General features: G+C 44.5%; 1 protein-coding gene across 4 annotated transcripts in view; it reads left to right on the forward strand.

The window, feature by feature from the left end:
• Positions 1-18,201, forward strand: part of CDC42BPA (CDC42 binding protein kinase alpha) — a 349,488-nt gene that overhangs the window by 161,447 nt on the left and 169,840 nt on the right. For all 4 annotated transcript variants that reach the window (XM_014598104.3, XM_019483101.2, XM_014598103.3 and 1 more), the window contains exon 5: positions 6,616-6,764. In XM_014598104.3, coding sequence (XP_014453590.2) covers positions 6,616-6,764 — 149 coding nt within the window. The remainder of the gene's footprint in view (positions 1-6,615; positions 6,765-18,201) is intronic.

An 18,201-nucleotide genomic window follows, 5' to 3' on the forward strand; every position in this document is an offset into this window, starting at 1 on the left:
ATTATTTCTTGCTTCCATGTTTAAAAAAAAACCCATATATTTAAATGTACCCATCACAAACAACTCCTATAGGTTTATGACCCAATTGCCTTTGTGTTTTATATGTGTATTGATTGCCAGAGTGTAACATCCTTAACCTGCACTTCTGCTCTTTTAAATGAAAAACTAGAATGATCTGTTTTTATTTTGGAAGAATATTTACAATAGTAGAAAGTATTTAGAAAGCACATTTAGAAAGTATTTTCTGAAGCTGTATTGTAAAGGAGGAAAAAGTGGTAGTGCAGTTTTTATTATAATAGAAAAATGTGCATCTTAATTTGCTGAACAAAACAAGTAAACAAGTACTAAATGACTGCGCAGTAACCCATGTTACTGCAGAGTAGCACCATCGAATGGCTTTATTGTGATGCTGACTGTGCACTGGCATTGCATCACAGCATAGCGCCACGTGACGCTACTGCACAGTCCGCATCTCGTTTAGACCCAGCCACTCGGACTAAAATTTCCAAGTTCCTAGACAGATGTGCTGTTTGAAACACTCCAAATGCTGCACAGCCAAAGAAGCATTTCAGAAATGAATGAAGGGCTTCAAAAATAATATTCAAAGAATGAGGAACCTCTTGAAGTTGCAGTGTGGTATTATAATTTTTTCCCATTGATAATTACATCAACCAGATAGCTTAAAAATACTTTTCTTTTAAATCTTGTTGTGTTACTTAAGGCAGGATTTTGTGTCATGATGACAAGAGACTGTTTGTTTGCATTTTTTCCAAAATTCTTCCCAAGCAATAAGTACAGTACATATAATGAAAAACCTCTAAGCAGCAAATCGGTCAATAACCATCACATTCTACATAAAAAGCTCTCCAACTTTTAAAATGTATTACCTGAAAAGCTATCTGCTAGCAATCTCATTTCAGAGGGATTTTCAGAGCAGGATTTTACTTTTGCAAGCCATTTCACAGCATAAGTTGTTTGCCATTCATGTCACACAGCAACATCATGATGTTTCGCTTGTCAGCAAACCGAAAACTTTATGGACATGCATTTTTCACTTCCCAGTGCTGTAGATTGATTTTAAAAAATTGTTTCCAAGAGAACAGTAGGTGATTTTTTTTTCAAATTATTGTAATTTTAGTACCAGGATCCCAAACTACCTTTGTTACCATTATTTTCTTTATGAGCAGGATCTAAAATGTTCAGTAAAAACCTTAAGAATGACCAGATATAAAAGAGGGAGAGGAAAAAATGATTTCCATGTATCTATGCTTGTGTGTGGGGAGGAATGGAAAAACAGAAACGTGTCTCTTATTTTTGTTGTGGGAGAAATAAAATCCCTTCTACCTTGTTTCCCAGTTTTTGTTATTTTATGATGACATTTTCCCCCTATTTTAAAATGTTTTTCATGTGTCAGTTACTGTTTGAAGGGCTCACACAGACAAGAAGGGAAAGTGACTGACTATACAGAGGAAACCAGGGAATTGATTTTTATACAGAACCCTGACAGTGAAATCAAAAAGAGGCAAATTGAGTTATATGGCATCATATCCTTGTAACACAGTACTCGTAACTCAGCATATACTGATACAAAGAGAGTCTACTGGAAACAAAGATATAGAGGTGTACTGATACATTGGTCCAATATTGAATTGGCATCGATATTAATAAAATTGTCTGTACCAGAAATCAGCCTGATATGGCCGATAATTTGGCTGATAAATACCTGTGCATGCCTGCAGCCACAGCACAGCATGTAGGTGGTGAGGGGCACAGCATGGCAGCTTAGAGAGCTGTGTGCAGCTGGTAAGTCGGTTGTGGTAGAAGGGGAGGGCAGAGGTAAGGGGGAAGGGAAGTGGAGAGGACAGTCAAGGCCTCCGCAGCGAGGGAGGAGTGGGGCTGGGGCAAGCGCTGCCCAGCCAGACTAGGCTCGGTGCAGGATGGAGCTGTGGCTCATCCGGGGGGAGGGGGGACCGCTCTCACCGCTGCACGCTGCTAATCCGGGAGCTGCTCGTCTGGCGCTTGTCCAGCGGCCCCCACCACTACTCCCGCTGCTTGTCCAGGAGTGCAAGGGAGGGGAGCGGGGTGCCCCCAGATCTGCGCAGAGTGGGGCAGGGTGGGCTCTTTCTGGCAGGATGGGGTGAGGCTCTGCTTGGGGCAGGTGGCAGTGGCACTGAAAGGAGGCTATGGTGGGTGGTTCTGCAGCCACCCCATAATTCACCCCTTCCCCCTCCCAGCGCCACCATCACCTGCCCCAAGTACAGCCCCGCCCCACCAGAGAGCCTGCCCCACGCAGATCCGCTGGCACATGCCTCCTCCCCACTCCCCCAATGTCCTCTCCAGGTGAGTGGTGGAAACAGCGGTGGGAGCTGCCAGATGAGCTGCTGGATGAGCAGATTCTGGCTGCACAGTGGCAGCAGCCACCCCCCTTCCCCACACCCAACTGGGCAGTGCTTGCCCCAGCCCCACTCCTCCCTCACCATGGCAGTCTTGATCTGCCCCCCATGCTCCTTCCCTTCTCCCTCCCCTTCCACCACACCAGACTTACAAGCTGGACACTGTTCTTCAAGCTGCTGAGCTGGTATCGGAAATCGGATCAGTATTGGCTGATATACATCCTTAGAAATCAGCTGTCAGTATCGGCCTCAAAAATCTCTATTGGTGCACCCCTACAAAGATACACCCCTTTTTTTAAAAAAAAACAAAGCGGTGTTAGACAAAAGGCCTCAAGATAGCCTCAAAACATTCAAGTTTTATGGGTGGGAATTTTTGCCAATTACTTATTACATCCTAATACGCTTCCTGTAATGGAAGTTGAACACAGTTTTGGTCTTTTCTAGCCTCTCTAGACAGTGTTCAGATGTAACTGTATGTTCTTTCAGAGGGGACTCAGGTTGACGATTTTGGTCAGCCATGAGTGCTTTTTCCAGTAAATACACGGCCAATGAGTTTAATAATACCTTTATGTGGAATAATCCAAATTTGCCTCAGAATTTGAGTCAGCTATTTTAAGGAATTTTAGGACCAGAAATGGAAATCAGCAGCAAGTCTGATTATTCAACTCATGAAGAAATTTCTGAAAATTATGTTTTTGAGCAGCACTTTGACACCTACTTTTTTGTAGTACAAACTTTATATATGTGTATGTATATGTGTAAGTGTATATGTGTGTGTGTGTGTGTGTGTGTGTGTGTGTATTAGAGGTGCACTGATACATTGGTGTGATATTGGATCGGTACCGATATAAAGAAAATTGTTGATATCAGCCCAATGGGACCGACAGTTTGGCCAATAAATGCCTGTGCTGTGTGTAGCTACAGCACAGTACAGAGCAGAGCCGACAGCATGGAGAGCTTCCTCCAGCTGCTAAGTCAGAAGGGGAGGGGGGAGGGAAGGGATGTGAAGGGGTAGATCAATGCCCCCCACAGTGAGGGAGGGGGCAGGGGCAGGCGCTGCCCAGCTGGGGTGTGGGTGGGTGGGACAGAGGTGTGGTTTGTGGGGTGGGGTCAGCTCCCGCCACTGCTTGCACCCCGGGGGGGTGCAGGGTGGAGCCAGAGCCAGCGCTGCATGGGACTTTTCTTGCCGGGGGCTGGGCTCGGAGCAGGCTCCAGTGGGGCTGGGAGGAGGTTGCAGCCACCCCAAATTTTGCCATAGCTCCACTCCCAGCCCTGTGCCACCGCTCAGCAAGAAAAGCCCCACACAGTGCTGGCTCTGGCTCCACCCTGCAGCTGCAGCACACCCCGCGCTGTGCAGGTCCAGGGGCACATGCCCCTCCTCCCAGGTTCAAACAGTGGTGGGATCTGGCCTCACCCCACAAGCCACGTCTCCGTCTGTCTCGTCCCCCGCCTGGGCAACACCTGCCCTTGCCCCCTCCCTCATCACAGGGGGCATTGACCTGCCCCCCCACGCCCCTTCCCTCCCCCCTCCCCTTCCACCCCAATGGTCTTACCACCTAATGGCAGCTGTATTGAATATTGGATCAATATCAGCCGATATGCCTCCTTAAATATCGGCTATTGGTATCGGCCCCCAAAATCTCTATCAGTGCACCCCTAGTATGTATAGGTGTGTATACGTGTGTGTGTGTGTGTATAGGTATATGAATATGCAATTTTTTTTGTGTGCCAGGTCAAATTAGCCAGATCAGTTCTGAATCCCTTGAATTGTTCAAAAACCTCATGTGGCCCTACTACCAGTAAGTATTCTTCATCCCAGACTTTTCATTCTGGGGCTTCAGATACTTCCAAATCCTTTGGTAGGCATCCTGCATGCAGGCCCAAACCTAGAAGCTTGGGGTTTGGATGCCCCCAGGTTTCACTTGCCCTCAGCTGTATGGCCACAGGAGCAAGCTAGGGAGGAGTCTCCCATTTTCATAAAGTCAGCATGTAGCTGAGATTTTTCCACTGGAAACTGTCCAATGGGAAGCTAACTATGAAGCTCTCGTAGGGAGTCCTGGCCACATGCAGACAGGGGTATACCATCCACTACACAATGCCACTTTAATTACATTTTGGTTTGGGTATCGGACCAGTGCAGCGACTACATTTGATCTTAGCCCACAAGAGGCCAGGAAGCATGATATTAGGTCAAAGTCAAAGGCTCATGATATCCCACATAGTTAATTGGGCTGAGCCACACCAGGCAACAACATTTCAAGTCATGGTGACCCCACAACTCAGTACTACTCAGTATGTGTGTGTACTCGAGATACCCCCCTGCCCCCGAAAAGGATCCATGTCCTAATTAGCCCCCACTCATGACTAGAACCAGGTATTTTTGTCATGAGTCCTGGGATCCTCCAAAAATGTCTATTCAGATGAGGTGCAGGCCAACCTGGTATAGCTTCACCTCATGAGGGGTGGGGCCATACTGATCATATGCACTAGGCTGAGAGAGAGGGCAACAGAGGGATTCTGAGTGAACTGTTTGTGGCCCTGTTTCATGATGTTTGCCAGGCATTTAAGGCTGGTAAAGAAACAAGAGTCACTGGAAATGGGAAAGAAAAGTGCAGCTCAGCAGTGAGAATGAAGAACTCAAAATGTATACCATGTAGTGGCTCACCATGACTTTTAAAAGGGTCAGGAGGACTGCTTTAATGGCCACTATTGTATGTCTTATTCACATGGCCTAGCACTAATTTAGCCTTCTGGTGTAGATCAAGATTACCTGTCAGGGGAAATACCAGGATCACCAATGTGACTTTCGTACTGGCTGGGGAAAACCATGAATGTGGCAAGGGGTAGTATCCTGACTGAGGTAATGCATAGTTAGCCTCCCATGTTCATTTCCAGTGGGAAGATCTCAGCTATACACCTACTTTATGGAAATGCAAGACTCCTCCCTAGCTTGCTTCTGTGGCCATATGGCTGAGGGCAAGTGAAACTCAGGGGAATCTGAACTCCAATCCTCTGGGCTTGGGCCTGCATGTAGGTTGCCCACCAAAGGATTTGGAACTATCTGAAGCCCCGGGTAGGGGTGGAGGATGTTTACCTGTAGCAGGGCCACATATGGTTCTTGAATGACTCACACGGATTTGGAATTGATTTGACTGATTTGACATGGGACATAAAAATTTTTCCTTAAAAAAAGAAAAAGATCAAGGTCTGTTGCCCAGACCAAGATGGATTTGAATGGCATTGTGTAATTGAGGGTGCACGCCTGTCCAATGCACTGCAGACAGGACACTCTACAGGAATCTTGTAATTAGCTTCCTAATGGGCAGCTTCCAGTGGGAGGATTTCAGCTACATGTCTATTTTATGGAAATGAGGAACCTCTCTCTAGCTTGCTCCTGGGGCCATTGGCTAAGGGCAAGTGAGACTCGAGGTCATCCGAACCCCAAGCCTCTGGGCTTGGGCCTGCATGTAGGATGCCTGCCAGTGGATTTGGTAGTATCTGAAGCACCAGGCTGAAAAGTCTCGGGTGGAGGATACTTGTTGGTTGTAGTGCCACATCTGGTGTTTGAGTGATTGAGTTTTGCTCAGTTGAAAGGATGTGGACTTGATTTGGCTAATTTGACCTGAATACAAAAACATCTCCTGGAATACAAAAACACGCCCCCCCCCCCCCCCCCCAAAAAAAAAAAAAAAAAAAAAGAAAGTTCCCATCAGCATTTTTGGCACCAAGAGAGGGTGTTGGAGCTTGCTTTGACTGTTCCAAGTGCTTGCTTGGTATTGCTGCACCTCTAGAGCTGGTATTTATTCCCTCCTGGGGGGACAACTGCTTGGTTTTTTTAGGGCCCCATACAGGAAAAAAAAAAGGTTCCCATCAGTTTGTTTGCCCAGCGTGAGCCACGTGTTTTACAGTCATGCTCAGTGTTGGCTGCATTTAATCAACATCATATTTGGTTTCTATTACTGAGTGCATGCTGCTTTTGGCAACAGTTTAATGAGAGACAATGTGTTCAGTGAGATCTCCTTGTATGTGATTATTAAGACAAGGGGCTTTTTTCCCCATGCCAACTGGGGGGTGAGGCTTCTCTTGCATTTGACTAAATACAGGCATTTTCTGCAATCCAACAGTGCTATACTTAAATTTGTTTTGGTCATTCCTTAATTCACTCAATAAACAGTTTTTTTCTTTATGTCTGTGACCACCCCCCTCTTCCCTTTAATCATAGTACCTGGTTATGGATTATTATGTTGGTGGAGATCTGCTCACCCTGCTCAGCAAGTTTGAGGACAGGTTACCTGAAGATATGGCTCGTTTTTATTTGGCTGAAATGGTGATAGCGATTGATTCCGTACATCAGTTACATTATGTTCACAGGTAAGGTGATCTAGCATGCAAATAGAGTTGACTTTAATACTGTAAATTATGGACCAACTCCCACAGCCCTAACTCAAGCAATATTCCTGTTGAATTGAAGCGGAATTTTACCTGTGGGTGAGATTTTAGATGAGTAATCTCCATTGACGAATGGAAAGACTAAGCAAAGATACTGGATGTAACCATAACTGCTATATTAGTGGCCATATTTCATCATCTTTTGACTGTTTAGCGCTTTAGGGATAACACAAAACATGTAGAATCATGGCCACTGGCTTTTTCTACTTCTGCTTTTATGTTTTATTGATTAAATGTAAATGTATAATAAAATACAGCTAAGCTTCTGCAGTATGTTTTATTAGCATGGACTTTTTGCAGTCTTTCTGCAGGGTTCAAATTGCATAATCGGGTTTTATGTTTGGAGAGTATTTCTTGATTAGTGTTTTCTGTATACAAAGAACTGAAAGCATTACACTGGATTTGGGCGTTTTTATATATTTGTTTTTTGTTGAATCCTTCCTTAGTTCAGCTGGTTGAATATGCACAAAAAACTGAAAACTAAAACATTTTAGATGGTTTTCAAAGGCAAATGTTTTGAAAATTGAGTTTAATGTCAACTCTCAGGTGGTGTTTAAGTAGCTGATTATTCCACGCTGTAAAAAAGACCCTCTCTTGCAATCACTTTTAAAACAGCCCTTTCATTACCATCAGTATCAATACCATGGGCAGAATGATGAGAAAGTGTTACCTAAAGAAAGAAGGTGAAATCTCCAAAAGTGCTCAGTATTGGGCTAACTCTGCTGTTGCTGAAGGTAACAATAAAAGTTACAGACTTCAGCTAAAATAGCATACAGTTGAGTGTGCATTTAAAAAAAAAAATTGCACTAAGGGCTGTTTCTAGTATAAGCTCCATTACTGACTGACCATTCAATCTGATCTGACTCCTCCTCCAGATGTAGCCAAAAGGTGTTAGGTAGTTTCCCATGAGTACGAGGCTGGCAAGGTCAGAGAGGGAGTGAGAGATATTTGCTCCTAATAGTGTGTGTGTGTCTGTCCTTTATATTTTTTTCTGTGACAATTCATTCTGCTGCATAGTTGCTGTTCAGTTTCACCCACATAGTTGCTATAAAGGCATTTAGTGCACTGGATCCAGGTATATCACATTTTTGGAAAAGTTTGTGTGGAACCATGGATTCTGCAGTTTTTGTGATGGGGTGTCGATTGTAGTGGCAGTGGAGATAGATATGGCGAGAGGTTAAGCATGTATTGCCAAGGCAAGGCTGGGCCCTACTTGACGTCTGTTGGGCAGTGGGGAGTTTGCTTCTGATGATAAGTTGGACAAGGTTAGGGGGCTGTTTGAAGGCCAGGAGCAGAGGGGCTGGAAATATTTCTCTCAAGTTCTGACCTTTGTCAAGCATAGGCTGGTAGTTGTTTAATTCCTCTGATAGGTTCCAGTGTTGGTTGGTAGGTGACCACTAGGACTGTGCAGTCACAGAGTTGGGTTTCTTTTCGCATTGTAGCAGGTTACTGCAGGTATTTGGATAGCTCTTTGAAATCTCCAGTCCATTTCTCTATTGGAGTGTTCTTATTGAATAAAGGCAGAGTTTAGACTGGCATGGTAGGCATCTGAAAAATGCATGCTTTTTGTTAATACTCCCAAACTAAAGTAGATGTGCATGAAAATTTTTGATACAAAATTAAATGTCATCTTGTTGCTTGTTTAGAGCAATAAAACTGATGGCTTTGAAGTAAGAATAAATGTCTGAGCATGTTAACCTGCTAGTGCATATTTCAAAAGGACTCATTCCTATTTGAAGCTTTGCCCATGAGGCCAACTCTAAAATGTACATAAAACTTGTCTTTAAGGACAGTCCAAAACAGTATTTTTTTTTATCATTAATGCAGCTGTAATGCAAAGTGTTTGTCAGAAAAAAGGCGTTTTTGTGAAAATGAAAAATGCAGCATGGGCTTGAGTAAATGTTAACTGATCGGCCTTTGAAATGTGACCCATTTCCCTGTTACTTTATTGAGATGTTTGCAGCTGTTAAAGCAGGAGAAGAAAACATGTGTAAGTGCCAGGAACACTTTTCCTGAGAGAATAACCCTGGTGGCCACCTCTTTTTGGGGGGCATGTTGTAGGACATGGAGGACTGGAGAGACAGAAGAGAAGAAATATTAATAGAAAGTGATAATGTAACAGCTGTAGTGGCAATGCTTCTGCTGGGACGGCAATATGCATAGGGATTTGAACTGAATGGTAACTAGTGAACTAGAAACATCAGATTTCCAGCATCTTTCTTTCAAGGTTATTTTGATATCATTAGTTAGAAGTATTGGTATTTTTTGTGTCCTAGTTCTTTTCAGATACATTTTCACATTAACCCCAGTCTTTGTCATAAGAACTCTTCCCTCCACACACCTATTTTTCTCCTACATCTTTTCTGCTGACAGTAGATACATTTGTTTTCTAGCCATAGGTGAGCATAGGTTTGTTTGGGAATGGCATTGATCATCACAACAGTTAACCTGCAAGATATAAACCTAGTGTAACATACAAGTCATTGTTCTCTTGCCAGACAGGACTGCCCAAAACTCAGACATCAAATATAAACCTCAGCATTATTGGGCTTCTTAAACTAGAAACTGTTGCAGGAGTTCCTCATCTTTGTGCTGCAAGTCCTGAAGGTATTTCTGAACCAGTGTTGCTGGATGTTGGAGTGAATCCTTAGTTGGAAGTACACAAACTCTAGAAGGTAGATGGGAAATGGAGAAAACTGTAAAGTGTCCTTGACGTTTCAGATGGGGGCTTGAAAACACTTCTCTCCCCTCCCAGAAAAAATCATATGAGCTGAAAATAACATTACTTTTTATCCTAACTTATCTTGTTACTTTGTTTGCTTTTAATTTCATATTACTCTTTGATTTCATATTTCTGTTATTTACATAACCATTTTGTGCTATCTTGCAGAAACATCTGAAGATATTTGCTATCAAAATTAATAGTGATATTTTGCTCTGATAAATGCATTTCTGGGAACAGGTTCTGCAATGTCAACTGTTTGTTTAGTCAGGTTCATAAGTTCTAGCTGTCATTTAATTGCATTTTCTTTAATACATAAATGAGCCACTTTAGTCCTGGTACAAGCCACTCATTCATTTTTCATTAAAAATGTCACTAAGAGCTCCTGTGACTGGCGCTCAAAAAAAAAAGAGGTCATACAAATTGACCTAAATGGTATACGTTTGCACACAGACTTTCTTCCTGATTTGAGTAATCTTTACTCATGTAAGGCCCATCTTTATCTTTGATACCTGTTCAATTTATTGATTTTGATTAATTCAATTCCCTGATGTTCTTTTTGGTTGTAGGCCAAGTTTAAATACTGCCTTGTCTTGAAGGCTGCCTTGCGTAAGTGATAGCCTTGTAGAGTATATGGTTTTACACATGCGAAGCAATATCAACTGTATAATATAAGACATGAATGAAAAGGTTTACAGGTCCTTTTTTACTTTTGTGATGGAAAAACATCTGTATGCATTTTAATACTAATTTGGCTTTAAAAAGGTTATCTGCTTCTAGCATAGTTAGGAGTAAATCATTCCCTCTGGTACATATTGTGAGATTCTACTTCCACTCATCATGAAGTATTTAGAAGGTTAGTGTCAAACTCTTGCTGCCTAGAGTTAGGTAGTTAGACTTCATTGCTGCATGTATAGCAACGTGAACATAATGTTATTATGAACACAGGGAATTAGTGCTGTTTCCAGAGCTTGAAATTTTTAATTATTCTTTGAATTAAAATAATGTTGCACATATAGATTAATCTAAAACTGGATTTATTGAGTCTTCCCCACACATGGGGTTCCTACTATGCCCACTCTAGGGCCTCTACCATGCCCCACCTTGAGGTGTTCTCATCATCCTCACAATCAACTACTCATGGGGCTGGCCCTTGCGCTGCCCTTCAGGCTTACTCCAAGTTTAGCCCTATTCAACCCACCCCTGGGACTGCCCTTGAGGCCTACCCCGTGTTCAGCTCCCCTCACACACAGCCCTTCAGGCCTACTGCCATTCAACCCTCCTCTGTACAGGGCCACACAACTATGCCCTCTCCCCTAGGGCTATACACCTATCCCATCCCTGGGAATGTGCTGCTGCCCCCCCTCTCCGGGACTACACTTCTATCCCCTCCTGCGGTCTCCAAGGTTTCAGTCACATGTGGGCTCAGGTGGCCTCAACCATGCCTGGCCCCACTTGCTAGATGCAGCTCACCTGAAGATGAGGGCCAGGGGTTGTAGGCACTCCAACCTGCCTTTCACCAGGGTGGTAAATGCCCTGGCATTTCCTGGGTGCTCCCACACCACCAGGAGCCCTACCAGGCCACCTATCCCTGGCAGGGTGCAGTTTTAGGTCATGCCCAGGACCAAAAGCCTCCTAGCCATCCCCATAAGCTCCCATAAGCACTTACCTCCTAGTGTTCCTTCTGCAGCTCAGCCAGGCAATGTTTCCACTTGGGCTGGCAGCAGCAAACTGCAGCCTTTATTTATCTAGTTCTCAAAATAGCTGCCGCTGTCAGGCACCTGCTGGCTGCCTGACTTGGCCCTTAAAGTGTCATGCACTCAAAGGTGTGCTGCCATATGCATTCATTTAGTAGTATTTTGCTTTCTGTCCATTTTTTGGATTATATGTGATAAATTAATCATCTTCACACAGTTTGAGACCTCTCTTAAAAAAGAGAAAGGGTCCTATTCTAATTGAAACAATGGTAAATGTTACAGCCCTCATTCAGTTTTGTTGTCCTTGCATTATTTGCTTATTTATAAATATTTTTGGGTGGTCCTTGGAAAGCTTTTACTGTAGGGAGATAGAAGCCCAGAAAGCCACTTCATAAATTGCAGATGCTGAAGCAGATTGATAAAGCTAATGGATGCTGGTATAGTAATAATAACAATCATTTTATTTCCAGAGATTTCCTTATATCTGTACTGAGAATGTTTCACTGTAATTGTAATTAGAACAAGAGTGGCCAACCACAAGTGGCACATTACATAGCCACAAGGAGCAGGGATAACAGTAACAGATATGGCAGGGAGGAGAGAGCAGAGCAACAACTCGGACAGGGAGGGAAAAGAGCAATGGATAGAATAGCAGGAAATAGGACAGGGGAGAGAGAGTGGAGCAACTGATCAGGCAGGGGAAGGAGATCAGAGGGTAGAAACAGATGTCGCCAAATGAAGTGGATCAACTGTGGCGGGACGTATCCCATCACAGTTGATTCACTTCATTGGACAAAACACATATCATCTGTTGTCCCGCACCAGTCAGGGACCTGATGTAGGACAATGAGGGATAACATTCTCCATGCCCAGGGATTCCCTGGGTCCCTTTCTGCCCCAACTCTCCTTGCCATCCTGGCGTAGAGGCATGGAACGGCTCAGTTCCCGGGGACTCCCCAGCTCTCTGTGCCAGGACCTGCATGGCCCCATAACTCCATACTGGGACCTGCATGGCCCCATGCTTCCAAGGCAAGGAGGCATGAGGCCACATGAGTCCTGGCTCAGGTCCTGGATTCCCGGAACCTGGTGCCTCTATACCAGTATTTGCATGGCCCTGAGCCTCCCTGCCAGAACTCACACACCCAAGGAGACTCTTACCAAGAGATTCCCTGCATATGCATCTGCAAGGGGGAACCCAGGGACTTGAGGGGTTTGACTCTGAGCTGTCTGCACTCTCCCACTTTAAAGAAAACAGAAATTAGCTGTCAAAAAGTGGCTCAAATTCATACTGCCTTTATCGCAGCCACAAATTGTGGACAACAGGTTTGAACATCTGTTTGCTTTTCCTTTGTACCACCATAGAATTTTTATGGCAACATAATGGTGATGGAAGGTGACGTGTTTCTCCCCAAAATGGCACTTGGGGAAGGAGTGAAGCTTACCTTGAGGCACACCTGCCAGAAAGGTTGGCCTCCACTGCTTTAGAATAATGAACTATGTAGAACTATGTATTTAAACTTTCCTCTGCTACAGTGATTCTCAGCCATGGTGCCATGAGGTATCACGCAGTGTGTGCAAACATGATTCATAAGATAAACCCAGAGATTTCAAATAGGAATCCATAGTGTCAATAACATTCTGACCTATTGTGGATTTTCTGAGTTCTTTGCAACAGAAGAATTGCTTTAATATTTTTCTGTATTTAGAAATCGAGTTAATGTTTTCTGAGGGGTGCCTTGAATCTGTTGAAGGCTGTCTTGAGTCTAAAAAGGTTGAGAATAACTACTTTAATAATAGACATCAAGGATTTCATTTCTAAAGAAATGTTGTCCTATGGGTGTTAATACTTCTATTTTGAAATATGCCTCTTATCATCAAGTCCAAATTCTACTCTTAGATTATGCACAGAACTCACTCTCTGTATCCAGTGGGACTTCTGTGAAAGAATTTGACCTCTGAAGTTATAGTTATTTAACAATAAAACCTTTCATTTCATTTTAAAACCAATATTTCCTTCCAATGGGAAATCAGAATTCCAAATAGTGAAAGATAATATCAAAAGAGAAGAGAAAAGGAAGATTGTTAGGGTTTGGTTTCTAGTTCTTCCACTCAATTGAAGCATGCTTTTTGAACGAGGCATTTAAACATGCTTTACATAAACCTACCCATCTGAAACAGTGAAACAGATATTATGACATTTATATTACAAAGGGGTATAATTGATTAATTGGTTAATATTTGTAAAGCATTTTGAGGATTTAGGTTGCTTCATTATTATGTAATTATCATTAACAAGAAAGTTGTTCTTTAGATAGAAATAATATTTACCCATTTATAAAATATCTGCGCTTCCAATGCTTTAGTCCGTTAAATAGAAAATTAGCATGGTCTGTTCATCCTCTTATGGGCCAAGTTCTGTGTGCAGATGCATCTAAATATAGACAAGATAGAAGGAGGAAAATGAGTTCAGTCTGGGAGCTGGGGAGGAAGCAGATGTCAGGGATATTGGGACAGGCAGGATTGCAGAAAGGGTGAGGATTTGTCAGCAAGAGAAGGAAATTATCTTAGGTTGAAGAGTCTGTTTGAGGAAGGTCATTCAGTTTGTGGGCTGTGTGTCATTTGTCCAGCTGGGCCTTGTTTAGCATTATCTGGCCACAAAAAGTTAATAGGGGGAAAAATGCATTCACAATAAAAAAGAAAGAAAGAAAATAAGCATCACACTATGGCATCAAAAGCTCAGTAGGATCAAGTGGGGCTTCCCCAGGGTCTGTCCTGGGTCCAGTATTATTTAACATATTAATTAATGATTTGGATGATAGAATTGAGTGCATATTTACCAAAGTTCCAAACCGAGTTGGGGGGAGTTGCAGACACCGAAGGGTAAGGCTGGGATCCAGAATGGCCTGAAAAGAATGGAAAAATGATTTGCAGTTGGTTAGATAAAATTCATTGAGGACAAGTGCACAGTCTTGCGCTAAGGACAGAATAATAGCACACACAAATACAGACCAGGGAATGATTGGCTAGGCTGCAGAGAAGGACCTGGATGTTACAGTAGACCATAAGCTGAATATTAGCCAATAGTAGGTTGTATTAACAGAAGTGCCACTTGAAAATCAAGGGATGTGATTCTTCTGCTCTATTCAGCACTGGTGAAGCCTCATCTAGAGTACTGTGTCCAGTTTGGGGTCTTAAACTTCAAGAAAGATGTGGACAGATTGGAAAGAGTCCAGCAGAGAGCAACAAAAATGATTAGGGGCCTGGGAATCAATACTTATGAGGAAAGGCTGAAAGGTCTGGAGAAGAGAAGAATGAGAGGGGATTTTTAAATGCCTGAAGGGCAATTACAAAGAGGATGCATATGGGCTTTTCTCTATGGCCCTATGGGACAGGACTAGAAGCAATGGCCTCAAACTGCAGCAGAGGAAATTTAGGTTGGAAATTAGGAACAACTTGTTGCCTGTAAGTAGGGCATTTGTAGGCTTCTACTTTATGTGTATGCTGCTACTCTCTGCCTCAGTTTTTGTTTCCTATTTCTGCCTTATGGGGCAAGATGGCATAGCCCACAGTGCCAGGGGTATCATGCAACGTGGTGCAATGATAGAGCTGAGGCAGGCTTGCCTGTGCATGTGTTGCCGAGAAGTGGAGGCAGCAGTCATGGGCATGGTGCAGCAGTTGGGGGGAACAGAAAACCCATGCTGTGGTGCCAAGGTGGGGGTGCTGTCTGCACGCACAGTACAATAGTCACCTGCACATGTGGAGTGGTGGTAAGAGATGAAGGAGTTACCTGTGCATGTGGTACAAGTGGGGGGAGGGGAACCATGGCCCAGGGGGCCCATTGCTCCTATTAGCATGGCTCCTGCTCATGCAGCCCAAGTGGCATGCAGCCCCCAGTCACTTAGAAGTTGGATAGCCCTGAGTTAGACAGATGGTTGGATGGGATGGTTTAGTCAAGGCAATCCTGTCTTAAGTAGGGGACTGGACTAGATGTCCTCATGAAGTCCTTTTCAGCCCTAGTTTCCTATGATCCTATATTTGCCTATGATTATGTACAGCACTGTTGTTGAAACCCATGGCTTTCGTGCCATATATTAACCTAGTACCTGATCCTGCAAATGAGAGCATAAAGGCATCTTGAAGTCAGTGGGGTTCAGAAGAAGCTCTATTCTGTGTCATTCTCATAATAATATATAATTATCTATCTATCTATCTATCTATCTATCTATCTATCTATATAGCTTTATATGTTGAAAACATACTGCACTTTTGAACTCATTAATTCTCAGCTCCCTATGATGTAAGAAGTTAAGTGTTTTCTATGTATTACACATGGGAAAATTGAGACAGATCCTCACTCCTGCTCCAGCTCCTTTATGTCTTGTAAAAGGACCCTAAAAGCCTTGGTGTGAGCTGAAAGAGAATTTCCCTCAAAGACTGCAGAATGTGATTAGTGGAACTGTTACAAACAATGGCAAAGGAGCATGTCAAACTAATGGTAGACAGGGAAGGAATGTGCCAAGGTGGGGCAGCAGCCAAAGGAGGATAGCAAATAGCATTGTGACCTGTCACGCTGCCCAGAGAGTGTATGTCTTTAGCCACGGGCTATCTTAATTACATTAGGGACTTCTCCCTAATGTACTCTCAGGTACATCAGGTCCTAGAGAAGCTCCAAACCTTGAGTGTTGAAGGCTGACTTGAAGCCACCTTTGTCTTCTTCTTCCTTTGGTCTGCAAAGTTCTATACTGTGCCTATCACAGACTCGATGCTGGACAGCAGGGGTGTCCAACCTTTTTGAATGTGGGGCCAGATCAAGAATTTTTTATCACCCAGTGGGCCGGCAAGCCATATTCAGGCCGTACATTGGACAAGCCTGAAATAAGGCAAAGCTGGCATAAACCCCCACCTGTGCTCAGCTAGTGACAAACTACAGCAAATGATGTCCTGGACCAGCCATCCCAACAGCTGGGGCCCCACTTCTGCCTACTATGACCACCATTTGAAGGCAACCCCAGAAGATACTTTTACAGCCGTGTTAAAATATGTGACCAAGCCGATGTAGCCAGTGCTGTCACACAGGCCAAGGGGCCATCTATGCCACTGCTTCCCGAGGCCTTGCCCACACCAGCAACATCACTGCCCAAAGTCTTGGCAGCGCTCAGGCAGATGTGGCTGGGGCCCAGCCAACGCGTGAGATGGGGGACGGCAGAACTGCAGGAACGAAGCTGGTTCCCAGCCTGGCAGGGTCTCAGGTCTGGTCTGCCCAGGGAGGCTCCTGGCAGGGGAAGGCCTCGGGGGAACACGAGCTGCAGTGCTCCTCCGCACTTCCCTGCTGCGAAGGCAAACAGCCCCTGGGAGGGTGCAGGCAGCCACTATGGCAGGAGAGCAGCACCTAGCCCAGCCACAGGGAGCAACAATCCCTCCTGTCCCTCTGGGCCGCCCCTGAGCAGTGCAGTCCCACGAGCTGGCACTGCCCAAGGGGGGCCGGAGCGAGACAGCCGCTGCACTACAGCCCCTCACCCACTCGCCCACACGGCCCCGCTCACCATGATGCCCGGCCGCCCGCACACACAGCCCTGCTGGCCTCAGCGCTGCGAGCCCGGAGCGTGGGACCCAGCAGACACCAGCTCCCGCTGCCTCGTCCCACAGAGGTCACGCCAGGATGCCGCCTGCCAAGGCCCCCCCGGGGCTGCCCTGCTGATTGCCTGCACCGGGCGCCACACCCTGTTCCCGCCCTGCTCTGCAGCCGCCGCGCCCAGGTCCCAGGAGGCAGGTGGGACGCCAGGGGCAAGGGGCCAAGCCGGAGACAAGTAAAAGTGGGCACTTTCCCCAGCTCATCCCATCAGGTGCGTCCAGGGCAGCCCCACACCATGCAGCCCTCGGGGCGGCGGCAGGACCCAGCTCACATGACATGGGAGGTCACGCAAGCCCGGCCCCACAGGAGTGAGCAGCTCCCCTCCCCTCCCCCACCCGCCTGTCCTGAGCAAGGGACCTCGGGCCTTAGAAAATGGCTTGGTGGGCGCGTGTTGGACAAGCCTGCTGTACAGTGACTTGGTGCTAAAGCACATACTAGGACTTAGGAACATCAGCTCCCAGCCTCATGATCCTCCTGACCACCAGAAAGTGTCTATTAATATAAAACAAAACTGACACTTGCATGCTGCTGTGGGTTCACGGAAGTTGGACGTTTTTCTTTGTGCTGTGTGACAAACCTTGTTATACCTCCTTACTGAGGAAATATTTTGGAAAGATTCTGAAACAAATTTTTTGGTTTATTCTACCAAACTTCAACTAAGCATGGGAGAAGAATTCTCAGTTTCTAGCTATTCATAAATGTTCCCTGTTTTACATGTGACAAGATAAATATGTAAATGATAGGCATCTATAACTCCTGAATACTCTGAGGAAATACATGTCTCAGTCTTACTTTATTTCTCGATTTCTATACGTTTTTCTATATTTTGTCTGGAATGGATTGTACTGTGACATTTTAAAATCAGAAATACACCTGAACTTATTTCATTCTTCTTTTTCTTAATATTAGTTTCTGTTCTAAAATTTATTTTTAAGTTGAACTATATTAGAAAAATGGAGCAGTTGAATTCTATGTGGAGGTGACCTCCTTTCTAAAAGATATCTCACATCAGGGTAGAAATCTGTTAAAAAGAATGAAAGAACTGCCTCCTTCCCAGTCGAGCTTGCCACTGTCTTGCTCTTCCCAGGAAGGTCCCACTTTGCCCTCAGTAAAAATCCTCTTGTGGGCATCCCTGACATGTTTCTTTTTAGTTGGCTGACATCAAAGAATTCAGGATCCTTCCAGGATACACTTCATTTTTCAACTGTAAGCTTTGATGCCAGCATATACATTTTTGACTTGCTAAGTCAGTAGTTTGCTGTCTTCTGGGTGTATCCTGTATTTCTCGATTGTTAATTTGCCTAAGTG

This window comes from Alligator mississippiensis, chromosome 1 (assembly GCF_030867095.1).
Source record: "Alligator mississippiensis isolate rAllMis1 chromosome 1, rAllMis1, whole genome shotgun sequence".
Taxonomy (NCBI): Eukaryota; Metazoa; Chordata; order Crocodylia; family Alligatoridae; genus Alligator; species Alligator mississippiensis.